General features: G+C 29.1%; 3 protein-coding genes across 3 annotated transcripts in view; 2 read left to right on the top strand and 1 right to left on the bottom strand.

Annotated features, from left to right (window-relative positions):
• Positions 1 to 19,598, bottom strand: part of LOC111316572 (prohibitin-3, mitochondrial-like) — a 98,704-nt gene that overhangs the window by 37,219 nt on the left and 41,887 nt on the right. The window lies entirely within an intron of this gene.
• On the top strand, positions 6,174 to 6,919 carry LOC149511788 (putative disease resistance protein RGA3). Its single transcript, XM_089754000.1, has 3 exons — positions 6,174 to 6,218; positions 6,270 to 6,545; positions 6,590 to 6,919. The coding sequence occupies exons 1-3, from the start codon at positions 6,174 to 6,176 to the stop codon at positions 6,917 to 6,919; spliced, it is 651 nt and encodes a 216-aa protein (XP_089610126.1).
• LOC111317316 (putative disease resistance protein RGA3) lies at positions 17,606 to 19,430 on the top strand. The gene is made up of 2 exons (XM_089753563.1): positions 17,606 to 19,029; positions 19,172 to 19,430. Exon 1 carries the CDS (start codon positions 17,773 to 17,775, stop codon positions 19,021 to 19,023), a length of 1,251 nt encoding a protein of 416 aa, XP_089609689.1. The 5' UTR covers positions 17,606 to 17,772; the 3' UTR covers positions 19,024 to 19,029; positions 19,172 to 19,430.

Here is a 19,598-nt window from a genome sequence, read left to right as displayed (position 1 = left end):
AAAATTAGAGAGTCGGTTATAAGGGAGTTTCCATGGAAGATGAGTGAATACAATTGCATAAGTTCAATCCCAAAAGAAATTGCAGAGTAAAAAAAGCTTTTAATAGTAGAAGCTATATATTGTTATGTTGCTTTACCTAGCCTCCTATAAGTCAAAACTAATTAAAAGAGTTGAGTATATTTAAATTTCATAAGTTGAAAAGGATACTTTTAATAAACTGACATACATGTAAATTAATTTCATGCTATAATTTTGCTTCTCAGATGAAAGTGCTGTGGATGTTATTTTTGATAGGTTTTGCTTCACAATGATAAAAGTTTATTGTGAAGTGGGCTCTCATAAAGGATGGTTTGGTCGCTGGTAAGATGTTAAAATAAAGAATAATCAAAACTTAGAAGAATTTATTATTGCAAATCCGTTTATAATTCAAACACAAAACAGCTAAATTCTCGATGTGGAATAGAGGAAAACGCATGGAGGGAGAAGCTAATGCTTTTGTCACTCCTTAAATCCACACATCGCTCATCTCACCGTAATGGCTTTTTCTTTTTTTTTTTCTCTTCAGAGAAGGATCCACTACACCTTGTTGTGTACATACTATGATAGTATGAACATATTACGATATGGTCAACAACTAATTTGATAAAAAAAAAAAATCCCAATTGCTTTAAATATGCTTGATGATATGATAACAAAAAAAATTCCATTGGTTAGGATTAGCTTTAATAGAATTAAAAAATATATATTAATTGAAAAATGTAATTTTTTATGGGATGATTGCAATCATTTATTTAAAACAAAGGGTAAATTCTATTTAGGGTTTCTAACTTTTGATTTGGATTTTATTTTGTTGCCTAAAATATAAAAAAGACTATTCTTTTCTCACATAAAAACGTAGTGTCTGTTAACAAAAATGATGTTTTTTTATTTAAAAAACATAATTTTTGTTAAAATTATGAAAATTTAAAAATTATATTTTTTTTCATAATATATCAACAAGTAAAATACAGATAAGTAAAATATAATTTTTTTTCATAATATTTTTTTTAACAAAGATGAAAATTTTAATAGTAAAAACATGATCGTTGTTGAAAATATATTAAAAACTATGTATATAATGTTTTTATTTAAAATATATTAAAAAAATTATTATGTATCTAACGTTAATAACATTTTTTGTATAATTCAAAAATATAATTAAATAACGACAAATGGAAAAAATTTCACTTTTTCTACAAAATACGAAAAAAAAATCAGAAAGATGAAAGTTGTTTATTCTCTTATTTTTTGCCTTTTAGACATTATTACAATTTTTTAAAAACCTCTTAAATCGTATATTACCTAAACCACACTAAAAAATCAAATTACAAAACCCAAACCAAACGTTTCCTAAAGAAAGCATGAAGTCCTACCTACTCTGTTATAAAAAGAGACGTAATACTATTAAACGAAGCCAACTAATATTTATCCTACTAAACAACGACTTTTGACTTTACTAGTCCCAGGTTATGAAAAATATAACTTTTTTTTTTGTTTTTTGTCCTAATATACAAAAACTTGTTCGAAGCCAACTAATACTACAATTATTTTTTACGTTAATAAACAAAGACTTGTTCAAAGCCAACTAATACTACAATTATTTGTTTATCCTAATAAACAAAGACTTATTACTTTATTATTCGAAAGTTATGATAAATCAATGACAGTATGAACATATTTTGATAAATTCAACAACTAATTTCATAAAGAAATCCCAATTTCTTTAAATAAATATGCTTAGGATTATGATATGATAACAATAAAAAAAATCCATTGCTTAGGATTAGCTTTAACAGAATAAAAAAATTAATTAAAAATGTAAATTTTTTATGGGATGGCAGCAATTCGTTTATTTAAAAGAAAGGGTAAATTCCATTTAGGGTCTCTAACCTTTTATTTTGATTTTATTTTAGTGCTCAACCTTTGAATTATGAATGAAAAATGTGAAAAAGGGATCAAAATAAAACCACTTTAAAAGGTTAAGATCTAAGGGAAACAAATTAGAAGTTAAGGACCAAAGTTAAATCAGAATCCAAGATTAGATGCCATAGATGAAATTTACCCTAAAAGAAGGCAGAAGTCCTAACTTGCTGCTATAAAAAAAAAATCAAATTGAACTAGTACGAATAAACAATGCCAACCAATTCTCCAATTATTTTTTATACTAATAAACAAAGACTTATTTCTTTATTATTTCCAAGTTGAGGAAAATGTAACTCCTTTTGTTTTTTGTGCTTATGAACCCTTATTCCTTGGTATGCGGGGCCAAAAGTGTTTTATATAACCTATATTATTTTTTATTGTACATGGAAATGTTTCTATATTAAATCCTAAACTAATGACCATAATTAAGCTGAATTAACATCTAAATCAATGATAGTATGAACATGTTATGATAAAGTCAACAGCTAATTTCTTTAAAAAAAAATCCCAATTGATTTTAAATATGATTGCTCATATATGATAAAAATAAAAATAAAATTCTTGGGGTGACCCAAAATAGCTCATTTTTTTCTGATAATAACCTGATTTTTTAGTTCAAAAATCAAAAAAATATATAACTCTTACTTTAATATAAATAGATCTTTCCTCTTGTAAATATATTCCTACTCATAATTGATAAAGTGTAATTGGAATATTTTTGAGTTGTGGGGGTGTTTTTATTATTACATCGCTAAATGGGCTTTAGCCTTCTAGACTTTTTAAAATAAATTTTAATTTGTTGGTTCAATATAGTTTTGAATCTTTTGTACCTACAAAATATTTTTTTTTTGTAAATTTTTTTTATAGATTCAATGTGTTGTTTTTTATTTTAGATTTTATTTTTTTTAATAAATATTCATCCGATTAGTTCAATCAATTTATATTTTTAGAATAAGGTGAAAAAATTTTGAATCTTTTGATGAGAGAAAAAAAAAACACCCTATAAAAGAAAAGAGAACGAGAAGGGGAAGGGGAAAGAGAATTATAGAATAACTATTATATTTGTAAAAATTTTTTAATTTAAAATAATTTTTAAAATTTTACTAAATTCAAAAGTTTATTGATTTAGACTTTTAAAAATAAAAAATATGATACTTCTTCTTGTGGAACGAGGGAAATTTTAGTAGTATATATAAAAAGTGTTTTATTTCCATAAATTTGATCTCTTGGGGAGTTACCACGAAATTTATTAGGTGCATACTATGATAGTATGAACATGTTAGGAGATAATCATCAACTAACCTCATAAAAAAAATTGCTCTAATATGCTTGATGATTTGATACTAATAAAATGTTTCCTTGGCTGCGATTAGCTTAACAACAATTGATTTAGAAAATGTAAAGCTTTTATTTTGGATGGTTACAATTAGTTCATTTAAAAAGAAATGGGTAAATTTCATTTAAGATCTTTAGCTTTTGTTTTGATTTGATTTTAGTCGTCAAGTTTTTCATTTGAGTTCTCAACTTTTAAAATGGTTTTTTTTTTATTCTTTAAATAATAATTTTATAAACTTTGAAAATGTCTATATATATTGTAGCTTACATGGCACGCTACATAGATACTCCCTAATCATGTCACATTGATATTTTCTCAATTGTTAATGAAATGTGAAAAACTGAAAAAGAGCCAAAACAAAACCACTTTAAAAGGTTAAGACCTAATCAAAATAATTTAGAAGTTAAGGGCATTTGGTTAAAGATTAGTTGCCATATATAGATTAAATTTATTCTATGTACGTTTCGTTCACATATATTTAGGTTTTATAAGGGAAAGTGAAATTGAAAAAAAAAAATGTAATTTTGAGATTTTGTTGACATAAAGGGTGTACGATTTTTATATTTGATTTAGGAAAACATAAAGTTACTTAATAATAATTTTTACTGTATTGTCTTTGATGATATATAAATAACGCGTGACATTTATAATACGTAAAATAACATATGAATAATTAATTATGATATTTATAATACGTAACACATGAATAGTACATTATGTTCATTAAAAACATCACTTGAATAACACATGATTTTTAAAAACATAATTTTTATTGAAAATATAACAAAAATCACATTTTTAATCTAAAATATGTGATCTCTATTAAAAATATATTAAAAATTATTTTTATAATATTTTATAAAATATTATTATGTTTTTAAAGTAAATAATATTATCTGAAAATACAATTTAATGAGGACAAATAAAAAAAATTCACTTTTTCTTCAAAATAAAAAAAAATTTTCAAGAGAGAAGAATTTCTTATTCTCTTACTTTTTCTTTTCTATACACTATTAAAAGTTTTAAAAAATTTTAAAAATCACATTCTATAAATAAACTAAAAATAAATAAATTATAAAACCCAAACCAAACGTCTCTTAAAGGAAAGCATGAAGTCCTATATGCTATGTTTAAAAAAAAAAAAGGAAGGGGAAAAAACAAATAGACGTAGTATTATTAAACAAAGTCAACTAATACTCCAAATATTTTTTATCCTAACAAACAAAGACTTATTACTTAATTATTCCCAAGTTACGAAAAATATAACTCCTTTTGTTTTTTGTGCTAACGAACAAAGACTTATTCCTTGGTATGCAGGGACAAAAATGTTTGATATTCCTTTATTATTTTTTATTATACATGAAAATGTCTCTATATTAAATCCTAAACTAATGACTATAATCAAGCTGAATTAACATCTAAATCAATTATGGTATGAACATATTATGATAAAGTCAACAACTAATTTCATAAAAGAAATCCCAATTGATTTTAAATATATGATAGCATTAAAAAATGCCTTGTGATGACCAAAAATATAGCCCAATTTGTTCGGATTAGCTGAATGCCACACTTCTCAACTACAAAAAAAAAAAAAAAAAAATGTAAACTTTATTTTTTGTTTGAGTGCAATTTCTCTGTTTAGAAAAATATATATTTAATATACTTATAATGTATATTTGTTATATACGATTAATCAATCTTATAATAATATTTTATTAATGAATAAAACTAAAAGTAATGAGTTTTTTAAAATAAATTATTTTTAATAATTAATTAAATTTAAATTAATTTATTAATATTTATTTTTAAAAACTTAAATTTTTTAATTTTACTCGTTACCAAAAATAACGTACAGCACAACAATGCATCAAACGACAATGTCCTACCAACCAATGTTTCAAAGAAACGAACAGTAGTACTAATAAAAAAAGATTTTTTTTCCTTTGTTGTATATTCCCATGTTGAAGAAAATATAACTAAGTTGAATATGGGGTTCTATCTGTTTGTCTGTCTGTCTCTCTATATCAAATTGCAGTTGAGTGTTACACTTTTCCGAAGCAAGCTACGATATGAAAGAATGTGAGAAGCTCAGCTCTCACTGACCCGATAATCTACCACCCTCTTTTACCTCTTTATAATAAAGCTGAACTGGATGGTTTAATCGCCCATCAATTTTCTTTCACTAATCGATCAAGTGATCTCTCTCTCTCTCTCTCTCTCTCTCACAAAATGGCCGAAGCACTTGTCTCTTCCATCTTGGAGCAACTCACTGCAATATATCACTATTAAGAATGGGCGGCAAGATTTGAAGTTGGTGACAGATGTTGAGAAAGAAGTCGAAAAGTTTGAAAGCAATTTTAAGGCCATCCACGATGCGCTTGAAGATGCAGAGGAGAAGCAAATTGTGCAGAAAAATGTGAAAGGTTGGTTAGATCAGCTCAAAGAAGTGTCTTATGACATGGAGGACGTGTTGGATGAGTGGAGCGCTGCACTCTCCAAGTTACAAACAGATCCTGAATTAGATGTAAGTGCTTCTATTCCCAAGAGGATGAAAACTTATATAACTTCATGGGCTTCTTCTTTTCTGCGAGTTGTTAGGCGTCATGACATTGCTAACAAAATAAAGGGAATCAATGAAAGGCTAGATGAGATTGCTAAGGAGAAAGAGAGATATCATTTGACAAAAAGAGAAACCAAACAACCTAGACGAGTAGAGATTACATCTTTTATCGATGAGTCCAAGTTACATGGTCGAGATGAGATTAAAAAAGAGATAGTGGAGAAATTGTTGAACAAGACTAGTGAAGAAGGCTGCATTCAGACTATCTCTCACGTAGGGATGGGAGGGATCGGGAAAACTGCTCTTGCTTAAATGGTGTTTAATGATGTTAAACGCAGAAAATCCTTTGACAAGACAGTATAGGTGTGTGTCTCGGACTTTTTTGATCAGTCCAAAATTGCAATAAAGATTCTGAAAGGCCTTGATGGTGGTTCAACAAATTTCCAATATCCAATTTCTCTACAAAGTCTTCTGGACAAAATTTGCGAGAAAATCGAAACAAGTACATTGTTTCTTGTTCTTGATGATGTGTGGACAGATGATGGCCGAAATTGGGAATCACTAAAAGCTACTTTCCAACATTACAAAAAGAGTAGTAGGATTTTCGTGACTACTCGTAAAGATTCCGTTGTCAAGGTGTTGGAATCATCTCGTGTCTTTCCTTTAGAACGATTATCGGACGAGGTATGTTGGATGATTATTAGGCAAGTTCATTTTTTGAAAGGGAGGGAAGTGAGTGTGAAGGTTTAGAGGATGTTGGGAAGGAAATAGCAAAAAAATGTAAAGGTTTACCTCTAGCAGCTAAGACATTAGGCAGTTTGCTACGAGAAAAAAGTAGAGTTGAATGGCTAGATGTTTTGAATTGTGAGTTTTCGAAATTGGAAATAGTAGAAAAAGATATGTTTAGGCCTCTATTGTTGAGTTACTATGATTTACCCTCGACAATAAGACGATGCTTGTTATATTGTGCAAATTTTCCCAAGGATTATGTGATGTTAAGAGATGAACTGAGTTTGCATTGGATGCTACAAGTGTCACATCCTGAAATCGAAACATAACACAATCATATTATTTTGTAGTAAAATCTCAAAGCAATACAAAACTTAATCCATAATCATTGAAAAATCCTCAAATAAAATAAAGTTCTCAATAAGTTTTAATATCTGTAAAATAACTAAATAACATGTCTGCAAACCGTCAACGTTAAATGTTACAACTTAAAAGAAATAATACTTCATAAAATCCTATTCTCTAAGTAGTTTTCCAATGCTCTGATTCTTCTAGTTTCTAACAAGATTAATCATACTTATCATTCATATCATCTGTAAAAAAAAAGAAAATGAGAAATGAGCAAACCACAGCTCAACAACAATAAGCTCACACACTTTACCGAATCAAACATCATTTTCATACATACTACATAGATCATTTTGAAAATATTCATCAACTCATAATGTCAAATATAATTCAAAAATCAGCATTCTGTCAAGTATTTTGTAGATCATAAATCAATATCAAAACATGTCACCAAATCATGGATCAATTTGTAAAAATCATCACAAATCATCATTGTCATTCATTTATCATTAGCTACAATCACTGCTATAATTCATGACATTGGTCGTATCAATAATTTCATCCTCATGATCATTGCTATTATAACCCGCTAACCATGGCCTTACGCTAACTATTATAACCCGTTAGTAGGGCTGTATAATCATGTCTTTACTAAGTACTATAACCCATTGGTAGGGCTGTATGATCATGTCTTTACTAACTACTATTACCCATTAGTCAGGTCTGTAAAACTAGTTCTAGTGTCGATGATCTCACTTCCCATTGATGTAAAAAAAGTAGCTATCATAAAATCGTTTTTTAAATATAAATTATTTTCTCATTTCATTCATAAACATGATCCATCATTTATATAGAGAAACGCAAAATAATCATATGCTTAATCCTATTTTCATTCATCGAAAATAATGATATAAAACTTTCATTCATTTAGAAACATATATATATATATTCGAAAACAAGCAAAGTGTATAAGATTCTACTTACCTGCTTCTGATTCACTACTTAGTTTTTTCTCCCAAATAATTACTGGCCTATTCAAGATAATTTCATCATAATAATAATTAATCAACCAATTTGAGACCACTTATTCCAAAACAATTGAGTTAAACAAGAATTAACTCAAGTAACTAATTTTGGTAGCTTACACTACTTTCACTAAAATTATCATATCTCAATATATCCAAATTCGAATTAAAATCTTTTTAATGCGTTAAAAACTAAACTAGATAAGCTTTCTAACCATATATGGCCCATCTTATTGTTCCTTGTGGATTAATTATAATAATTTTTACAATATACGTTATATACTGTTACCAAACAGCTTACATATCTTCTAATAAAAATTATGTACTTATTAGTAGGAAACTCCAAATTTAATTCTGATTGTTTCGTTGGAAAGTAGACTCGATAAGCTTTCCAAATATATATGGCTTAATTTGTAATTCTTTGTATAAAAATTAAAAAGAATTTTGAAATTTTTCCTTACTACTGCTACTAGGTAACCTGCATAAACTTAAGTAAATATTAACCTACTCTTCATAAAAAAACTCATAATTGACTCTCATTTCTTTCATTGGAAAGCAAATTCGGCAAACTTTCCAATGATATATAACAATCACAACAGTATTTTAAGCTTTAATACAAAATATTATCCTAATCCATCACTATAAACATCAAGGTTCATATGAAACAGAAATTTTCCTTTCTAATCCTATCAAATTCATGTTTCCTATTTTCACAGCAATAAAATCATATTACCAAACTTTTTCAATACTTAATTAGACCCTAATTAAAGTCTAAATGATTTGCTCAAACTAATCTTAAAGTGGGATAATGGATTTCCTAAAATTTTAAGGTTTCTCTATTACAAATTACTCCTCAAGACTTAACAATCAACATTATTTCTTCAAAATTGAAGGAAATTACTTACTCATATCTAACAAACAATTGTCTTTATAGATTTTATTGTTACTCTTCACTTGGAACTCTTTAATTTGTCTTTTTTGTATAAAAAAGTAAGAAGAACTATGCTTTTATTTTTCTTTTGATCAATCATCGATCAAAAATAATAGAATAAGTTAACCATATTAAAGAAATTAGGTTATTTATCAATCGATCCTATGCATTTTTTATTCTTTATTAAAAAGTCCCTCCACTTATAAAAATATTTAAAATAATCTTTTTTTTATTTGTATTACATTCTTCCTAACTTATAAAAAGTTTTGTCCTAGAAACTTGGTTTACCTTCATTTTTGAATAACTAAGGATGTCGTTACTTCATATCATCTTCTATTTCGCAAGTTACTTCTCTTGGTATATGATTACTCTATTAAACTTTTATAAAGAGAATAGTTCTATGCCTTAAGACTTGCTCTTTCCGATCAATTATTCAAATAGGATATTTCGAGTATGTTAAATCTTCTTAAACTTCTAAAAGTTCATACTCTACCACATGGCTTAGGTCAGAGATATATTTTCTCAACATGGACTCATGAAAAACATTATGCACATCAAATAGCTGAGGTGACAAGGCTATCCAATTTTTCCTACCTTATTGAGAATTTCAAATGGTCTTATATAATGTGGGCTTAACTTTTTTCACTTCCTAAACCATATAACACCTTTTGTAGATGACATTTTTAAAAAGACATAGTTTCTTTGTTGAAATTCCAACTCCTTTTTTTTTGTCTATCCAACTGTTTTATGATCTTATGCTGCTTTAAGTCTCTCCCTAATCACTTTAATCTTTTCCATAGTCAGTTACACCAATTCTAGCCCTAAAAGTTTTTTCTCTCCAACATCATCCCAACATAAAGAGTATCTATATTTTTTACCATACAAGGCTTTAAAAAGAGCCATCTCAATGTTAGATTGGTAGCTGTTGTTATAAGCGAACTCTGCTAAAAGTAAGTAATCATCCCAACTACCTTTTAGATCAATCACACATGCTTGAAGCATATTTTCTAGAATCTGATTTGTTTTCTCTGTTTGCCCATCCGTCTGATGGTGAAAGGTTGCACTTAATTTCAAATTTGTCTCTATCGCTCACTACAAGCTTACCCAAAAGTTAAAAACAAATCTAGAATCTCTATCTAACATAATACTTACTGAAACTCCATGCAATCAGACAATTTCATCTATATACAATTGCGCTAGTTTATCAAGTGGAGTAGTTGACTTGGTAAGTAGAAAATGAGTTGATTTAGTGAGTTTATTAACAACTACCCATACTGCATTATTTCATTTTGATGATTTAGGCAATCTCATCATGAAATCTATAGAGATGTGCTTCCACTTTGATTTTGGTATCTCTAAAGGTTGCAATAACCCTGATGATCTTTGGTGTTCAGCCTTAATTTGCTAACACACTAGACATTGGGACACAAACTGAGCTTTACGATTCATGTTATTTCACCAAAAACTTACTTTTAAATCTTTATATATCTTAGTGCTTACAGGATATAAAATGAATCGAGACCCATTTGTTTTTTTTTTAAATCTCTTGTTTCAGCTCAAAATTATTTGGTACATACAATCTATTTCCAAAGTGTAATGTGTCATCCTCGTAAAGCTTAAACTCTGATCGAAAATCATTCTGTACATTTTCTTTGATTTTGTACAACTCATTATCTTTTTTTTTGTGTCAATTTTATCTTTTCAATTAAAGTTGGTTGAACCAACAAACTAACCATAACAACACCTTTCTTTTTACAATCACCTCAATTTGCTGTGCTTCAAGTTCTTCTGACAATTTTGGTTACGAAGTAATCAAAGCAGCCATACTCTCAATGGACTTTCTACTAAGAACATCAGCGACTATATAGGCTTTGCCTGGACGATAATTGATAGTTAAATCATAATCTTTGATTAGTTTTAACTATCCCCTCTATCTCATGTTCAACTTTTTTTGCGTGAATAGATATTTTAAACTCTAATGATTTGTATAAATTGTACAAGGCTCTTTATACAAATAATGTCTCTATATTTTCAAAGCAAACACAATGATGACCAACTCTAAGTCATGAGTCAGATAATTCAATCTGTAGGGTTTTAATTACCTAAAAGCATAAGCAATTACCTTATCATTCTGTATTAACACACAACTCAACCCCTTATTGGAAGCATCACTGTAAATGGTAAAACTACCAAAATTAAAAGGTAGGGTAAGGACAAATGCTAACACCAATCATTGCTTTAACTTTTGAAAACTCTGTTCACTTTTTTTAGTCCATTCAAATTTTGCTCGTTTTTGAGTTAAACGAGTCAATGGCACAATAATTTAAGAAAACACTTTAACAAATCTTCTATAATAACTTGTTAAGCATAAAAAACTTCTTACTTCTGTCACATTTATTGGGCAAGGCCAATTCACTACTACTTCATTCTTTTTTAAATCAACTAAAATCCCATATTAAGAAACAACATGGTCGAGGAAAGCAACACTTGTTAACCAAAATTTATATTTGCTAAACTTTGCAAAGAGTTGTTTATCCCATAAAGTTTATAGTACAATCCTCAAATGTTTCTCATGTTTTCCATCTCTCTTAGAATAAACTAAAATGTCATCAATGAAAACAACAACAAACTGATTTAGATACTACTTAAAGATTTTATTCATCATATCCATAAATGCAACAGGCGCATTTGTTAATCCAAAAGGCATAACCAAAATTTTATAATGGCCATACCTAGTCCAAAAAACAATCTTAGGTATATCACCTATCTTAATCTTCAACTGATGATATCTAGAACTTAAATTAATCTTTAAAAAGACTTTTGCACCTTGTAATTGATCAAACAAGTCATCAATTCGATGAAGAAGATATTTGTTCTTTACAGTCACTTTGTTTAACTCCTTATAATCACTGCATAAGCGTAAACTCCCATATTTCTTTTTAACAAACAACGCAAGAGCTCCCCAAGGTGACATACTAGGATGAATGAACTTTTTCTCTAATAGTTCTTAAAGTTGTACCTTTAAATCATGTAATTTAGATGGAGCCATATGATAAATAGGCTTAAATATTGGTACAGTTCCAGGGATACGATCAATTTCAAATTTAATTTTTTGATTAGGGGGTAGGCCAAAAAAGTCTTCAGAAAAACATCAGAAAGGTTTCTAACAATCAAAATATCTTCTAATCATGAACCTACATTTATTAGAGTGTCTTTCACATAGGCGAGGTAGCCTTGACACCCTTTTTTTAAAGATTGCATGGAACTTGAGATTAACACAAATGATCACCTTCATATACAAGTTTTGGTTGTCTTGTACACTAAAATACTACTCTCTTTCCATAGCAATCAATAAATGCATGATGTACAAACAACCAATTCAACCCTAAGATCATATTAAATTCTAGCATTAGTAGTTCACAACCCCTTATATGTATAACATAATTATTATAAATAATATCAGCATACATAATTTTGCCCACAATAATAGCAACATATAAAGGCTCATTCAACTTCTCAGGTTCAATACTCAATGATATAGCAAACTTGATAGATACAAAGCTATGAGAGGCACTAAAATCAAATAGAACATTGGCATTGACATGATTAATGGGAACAGTACTTGCCACCATATTGTCACTTGTATTAGCATCCTAATGAGTTAAAACAAAATCTTTAGCATTTTTCTTCTGTGTTTGTTTTACTGGTTTAACTTTAACAGCATTATTCTTTTTGTTTGGGCAGTCTCAAGTAATATGCCTATATTTCTCATATTTAAAGCAAACTTTTACTTTCCTAAGATATGGTCTAAAATGAAATCGATTGTAAAAATCACATTTCTCAAGTTAGTGCTAGATTTTATCCCTTATTTCTTACTTACATTTCTTTTTACATTCTTTTGATGATTACTCTGATCTCTCTCAAACCTCGAGCAATTTTTATCATCCCTCTCTTACTCATATCTTTCATGTCTGACTCAATCTTCAATGCTTATTGTAACACATCTTTGTAACTATCAATTATATGAAAAGACAAACAAGATCGACTACATGACTTTGACCTATGTTTGAATCATATTATCTTATTCTATTTGAGTTAATGATGTGAGTGCAGAAACATCCCAACTCGTTAAACTTGTTGGCATACTCTAGCACAGACATATCATGCTTTTGTTATAACTATAGAAACTCATTCTCCTTTTCTACTTTCATTGACTCTGAAAAATATTGATCAAAGAAAATTTTTTTAAACTTTCTCCAAGTCAAAGGCTTGACTGAATCTTCAAATGTGAGATTTATAGTATCCTACCAGTACTTAGCATTTTCTCTTAGTTGAACGATAGCTAAACTCAACTTCAAATCCTTAGACATTCACATTGCCTTAAAGAGTTTTTTAAACTTTTTAACTGAAGCTTCCACAGTTAAAGGATCAGGGCTGCCTCAAACTAAAATGGGTTAACCCGTCGAAACCACTCATAAGTTATCTCATGTTGTTGCAAATTTTTTATGTCTGCTATTGTTGTTATATCAAATTAAATATCACTTGACATACTTCATCTAAATCATCTTACATCGTAGGAGCATTAGAAGCATTTTCAATATTAATTTGCTCATCTCGAACATTGGTAGTTTCAAATTCATCTATTCTCTTATCAATTTTTTCCTCCAACTAGTAAAGTTTGCCAGTGTCTCATTTTCAGCATTTATTCTCACCTAAATTAGTACCAACGAAAATAGCTCATAAGCAATCAAAATGGAATAAATGAATCTTATTAGTGTAAATACTAAGAATACTTAAGTTATACACCAACTATAACTCAATTCTTTCTTCTCTCAAATCTTAACCTTTGGCTCCGATACCACTTTATGTCACACCTATCGAGACATAACATGATCGTATTACTTTGAAGTAAAACCTCAAAGTAATACGAAGCCTAATATATTACCATTGAAAAATCTTCAAATAAAATAAGGTTCTCAATAAGTTTTAATATCTATAAAATAACTAAATAACATATCTCTAAACTACCAATGTCAAGTGTTAAGACTAAAAAGAAATAATACTTCATAAAATCATATTCTCTAAATAGTTTTCCAATGCTTAAATTCTTCTAGCTTCTTACAAGACTAATCATACTTATCATTCATATCATCTGTAAAAAAAAAAAAAAAAGAATAAGCAAATCACAGCTTAGCAATTATAGGCTCATACACCTTACCGAATCAAATATCATTTTAATATGTACTACATAGATCATTTCGAAAACATTCATCAACTCATAATGTCAAAAATAATTCAAAAATTAACATTCTGTCAAGCATTTAGTATATCATAAATTAATATCAAAACATGTCATCAAATCATGGATCAAATTGTAAAAATCATCATAAATCACCATTATCATTCATTTATTATTAGCTACGATCACTACTATAACCTTTGACATTAGTCGTATCGATAATTTTATCCTCATGATTATTGCTAACAATTATAACCCGCTAGCTAGGACCTTATGCTAACTACTATAACCTGTTAGTAGAGCCATATGATCATATCTATATTAAGTACTATTACCCATTAGCCAAGGCCAAAGAATTAGTTATGGTATCGATGATCTCACTTCTTAGGGATGTAAAAAACATAACTATCATAAAATCATTCTCTAAACATAAATCATTTTCTCATTTCATTCATAAGCATAATCCATCGTTTATATAGAGAAATATAAAATAATCATATGCTTGATGATATTTTCATACATCGAAAATAATGAAATAAAACATTCATTCATTTAGAAACATATATATATATACATAGATTTGAAAACAAGTAAAATGTATGAGATTTTACTTACCTCCTTCTTATTCCACCACTTAATTTTTTTCTCTCAAATAATTAATGGCCTATTCAAGATAACTTCATCATAACAATAATTAATCAACCCATTTGAGACCACTTATTCCAAAATAATTAAGTTAAACAAGAATTAACTCAAGTAACAAATTATGGCAACTTGTGCTACTTTCACGAAAATGATCATATCTTAAGATATCCAATTTAGAATTAAAATCTTCTTAATGCATTAGAAACTAGACTAGATAAGCTTTTAACCATATATGGCCCATCTCGTGATTCCTTATGGATTAATTATAATAATTTTTACAAACCACGTAATATGTTGTTGCCATATGTATACCTTTTAATAAAAATTACTCAATTATTCATAGGAAACTCCAAATTCCATTTTGATTATTTTGTTGGAAAGTAGACTTAATAAGCTTTCCAAACATGTATGGCTTAATCTTTAATTCCTTTTATAAATATTAAGAGAAATTTCACAATTCTTCCTTGTTACTGCTATTAGGCAGCCTACATATCCTTAAATAAATATTTACCTACTCTTCATAGAAAATTCAAAATTAACTCTTGTTTATTTCATTGGAAAGTAAATTCGGCAAGCTTTCCAAGGATATATAATAATCATAGCAGTATTTTATCCATTAATATAGAATATTATCACAATCCATCACTGCAAATATCAAGGTTCATACAAAATAGAAACTTTCCTTGATATTCACAAATATCAAGATTAATTCCTATTTTTTATTTTTACAGTAATAAAATCACATTACCAAACTTTCTCAACACTTAATTAGACCCTAATTAAAGTCTAAATGATTTGCCCAAACTAATCTTAAAGAGGGATAATGGATTTCCTAAAATTTTAGGGTTTTTCAATTATAAATTACTCCTCAGGACTTAACAATCAACATTATTTCTCCAAAATTAAAGGAAATTACTTACTCACCTTTGACAGACAATTCTCTTTGTAGATTTTGTTATTACCCTTCACTTGGAATCCTTGGATTTATCTTTTTTGTATAAGAAAAAGAGAAAGAAGAACTATGCTTTTATTTTTCTTTCAATTAGTCATCGACCGAAAATAATAGAATAAATTAATCCTATTAAAAAATTAAATTATTTATCAATAGTTCTTATACATTTCTCATTTTTTATTAAAAAGTCCATCCACTTATAAAAATACTTAAAATATATATATTTTTACAGGTATTACAACAAGGTTTTCTGAACTTTTCGGAGATGAAGGATAAAGGCAGAGAGTACTTTGGTTACTTAGCCAATCGTTCTTTCTTTCAGGATTTTGAAAAATATTATATAAATGTAAGATGCATGACTTGATACGTGATTTTCTCCAATTTTTGACTTTTAAAAATAAAAAATATGATACTTCTCCTGAACGAGAGATTTTTACTAGTATATATAAAAGGACATTTATCTCCATAAATTTGATCTCTTGGGAGTTACCACGAACTTTGGTAGGTAGATATTATAATAGTATGAACATATTATGATATAGTCAACAACTAATCTCATAAAATAAACCCCAATTGCTTTAATATGTTTGAGGATATGATAATAATAAAAAGTTGGTCAAAATTGCAAATTGTGCTATGAACTTGATCAAGGGTCTAGGCCAACTAAATTTTGTTTTTGTTGGATCACAAAACTTCTAACCGTCAACTCAAGCAAATCCCCGCCCCAGTATAGATAATCATGCATGAAGATTAACTGATGTTATGAGATGATATTATTGAAATTGACATCACAAACTTACATGTAAACGTTTTGTCTAGGAGTTCTATGTTATCAACCTAGAAGTTTTGATAGATTCGTTATATCTGATTCACTCTTACGTTAGGAATATTGGTATATATGTAGTAGTAGTAGTAGTAAATGCCTTGCTAACTCTATACTTTCCCAAATTAGACTTAATTTATATGGACAATGAGAATGAAAACAGTAATAAAATTTACTGTAATTACGATTAAAAAAATTATTATAATTATAATTGAAAAAAATTAATAAAAAATTTATATTAATTTGATTTTACTGAAATTAATATTTAAATTTAATTAAAAATATGATAAATTTAATTATATCGTATTAAAATGCGGTGAGATTTAAATGAAACCTTAGTACTGTTTTAATAGATTTATGTGTTGTGAACCTCATTCGCCTGACCTTGTTATTCAGTAAGTAGTGGGTTGGTGGCTCCAATATATTTTCTTTTGTCACTTCATTTCTTGAAAGCTTATCCCTTTGGCAGGGCGATGGCAATTCCTCTCACCGTGCAAGCATGTGATCTTGAAACTATAGTTATGTAACAAAAAAAATTATTCCACGCATGGAAGGATTACGTGGTAAAAAATCAAATGTCGAACCATGTCCCTCACCAATACCTCTCATGCAGACAACGCCATGAGCTGTACATCTGATGTTGCAACTTGCAAAAAGCATATTCTAAGGTTCTCAGTATATTCGCCATTTAGTCGAAAGTATGATAACCGGCAAATATAAAGTTTAACTAACAAAGAATTTTTTTTATTATTTTATATTATAAAATGCTCTTGGGATATTTTATTTTCATAAAAAAAATTTAATCACTACTTGAAAATTATTTATTTTTCTTATTTGATAATTTTGTCAAAAAAATTATATCTTTGCCGTTGCCTCGTTGTTGATATGAAAAGCTTCATCATTCGGTTTACCGCAGGTTACCAGTCAACAGTAAACAATTATAGAATTGGTCCCCATTTACTTGCTACCTAATCCCAAGGTCACCATTGTAGTTTCCCTGAAATTCCAGATCTCATCTCTATTTAACCATTTCCAAGGCCTCTTTTTCTTTCAGGAAAATAGCGGAAACACTTGTTCTGCAATTATAGATCATCTAGTAAAAGTTATTGCTGAATAAAGTTGAGTTGGATGGTTTAATCAGCCATCAATTTTCTTTCACTAATCAATCAATTAATCTCTCTCTCTCTCTCTCTCTCTCTCTCTCTCTCTCTCTCTCAAAATGGCCGAAGCACTTGTTTTGTCCATCTCGAAAGCACTTGTTTCTTCCATCTTGGAGCAACTCATTGCTATCGCTCCTAAGATTGCGTGGCAAAAGCTGAAGTTGGTGACAGATGTTGAGAAAGAAATCGAAAAGCTTGGCAGCAATTTGAAGGCCATCTGCAATACGCTTGAAGAAGCAGAGCAAAGGCAAATAGTGGAGAAAAATGTGAAAGTTTGGTTAGATAAGCTCAAAGAAGTGTCTTGTGACATGGTGGGCGTGTTGGATGAGTGGAGAACTGCACTCTCCAAGTTACAAACAGATCCTGAATTAGATGTAAGTGCTTCTATTCCCAAGAGGATGAAAACTTCCTTAACTTCATGGGTTTCTTCTGGTCGTCAAGTTGTTTGGCGTCATGACATTGCCAACAAAATAAAACGAATCAATGAAAGGCTAGATGAGATTGCTAAGCAGAAAGATAGATATCATTTGACAAAAACCAAACAATTTAGACGAGTAGAGAGTACATCTTTTATTGATGTGTCCAAGTTACATGGTCGAGATGAGATTAAAAAAGAGATAGTGGAGAAATTGTTGAATGGGACTAGTGAAGAAGGCTGCATTCAGACCATCTCTCTAGTAGGGATGGGAGGGATCGGCAAAACAGCTCTTGCTCAATTGATCTTTAATGATCATCAAGTTCAAGCACACTTCCACAATGTAATTTGGGTGTGGGTCTCGGACCGTTTTGATCCAAACAAAATTGCGGAAGCAGTTTTAGGAAGTCTGGACAAAGGTTCATCTACCAACCTCCAAAATCCAATTCCCTTACAAGATGTTCTGACCAAAATTTCTGAAAAAATCAGAAGTGCAAAATTCTTGCTTGTTTTAGATGATGTGTGGACACACCGTGATGAAGTTTGGGAGCCACTAGAAGCTGTTTTTAAGCAAGGCATGTGTGGAAGTAGGATTTTGGTGACTACTCGTACAGAATCAGTTGCAACGGGGATGGGATCCTCTCAATTGTTTCATTTGAAAGAATTATCTGATGAAGTGTGCTGGTTAATACTTAGTCAATCGGCCTTTAGGGGAAATGAGTTGTGTAGAAACTTGGAGGATATTGGAAGGGAAATAGCACATATTGGAAGGGAAATAGCAAAGAAGTGTAAAGGTTTACCACGTACTGCCAAGACTTTGGGACGATCGTTGCGGGGTAAAAATACTAGCGATAAGTGGCAAATTGTACTGGATAGTGTGAGATATGGAAATTAAATGCGGGTACTCTTTCTGTTTATTACACTCTCCGAATTACTTTTGTTCAAACTTTCTCTAAACAAATCACTTGATAGTATAATTATAATTTTATCTTGTGTTTTAAATTGATAATACAAAGTATAACCTTTGACTTTTCTATTTCTAGGGAAAATAAATAAAAGGCTGAAGCAGAGGACCTGTTATCGGAGGGAACAAGAAAGATGATAGGCTTCTACCTCTTTTGTGCTTGTGTTTATTTAAAAAAAAAAAAAAAAAACATTCAGTATTATGTGATCTGTAAAAGCCTATTGTGTGTCTATTGCTGTCCTTGGTCCCTCCTTGTATTCTTGTTGTTCGTATGGATTTATTGTGAGACCTTTAACTTGCAATGCATTATTTTAATGTATGGGTTAATTTATGTTTAATATTAGTGAGATGCTAAAGTTACTTCTTCTTCCTATATATATATATATATATATATATATATATTTATATATATCTTAGGGTACTGAAACAAAAAAAATTTCTAATTAGATACTTAAATTATATTTTTATGTATTAATTTGCACTAATTGTGAATTCGTTGACCCTTT

The sequence above is a fragment of the Durio zibethinus genome, chromosome 24 (assembly GCF_047325235.1).
Source record: "Durio zibethinus cultivar Kanyao isolate XHJ-2024 chromosome 24, ASM4732523v1, whole genome shotgun sequence".
In the NCBI taxonomy this organism is placed as follows: domain Eukaryota; kingdom Viridiplantae; phylum Streptophyta; class Magnoliopsida; order Malvales; family Malvaceae; genus Durio; species Durio zibethinus.
The sequence above is the reverse complement of the archived record's forward strand: the minus strand, read 5'-3'. Positions and strand labels throughout refer to the sequence as shown.

Excerpts from the sequence above, each read along its gene's own strand:
- LOC149511788 (XM_089754000.1), top strand. The coding sequence starts at position 6,174 with ATGGTGTTTAATGATGTTAAACGCAGAAAATCCTTTGACAAGACA. Across the intron at positions 6,219-6,269 it reads GAAAATCCTTTGACAAGACA|ATTCTGAAAGGCCTTGATGG; the intron begins GTATAGGTGTGT and ends ATTGCAATAAAG. Across the intron at positions 6,546-6,589 it reads TAGAACGATTATCGGACGAG|GGAAGTGAGTGTGAAGGTTT; the intron begins GTATGTTGGATG and ends TTTGAAAGGGAG.
- LOC111317316 (XM_089753563.1), top strand. The coding sequence starts at position 17,773 with ATGGCCGAAGCACTTGTTTTGTCCATCTCGAAAGCACTTGTTTCTTCC.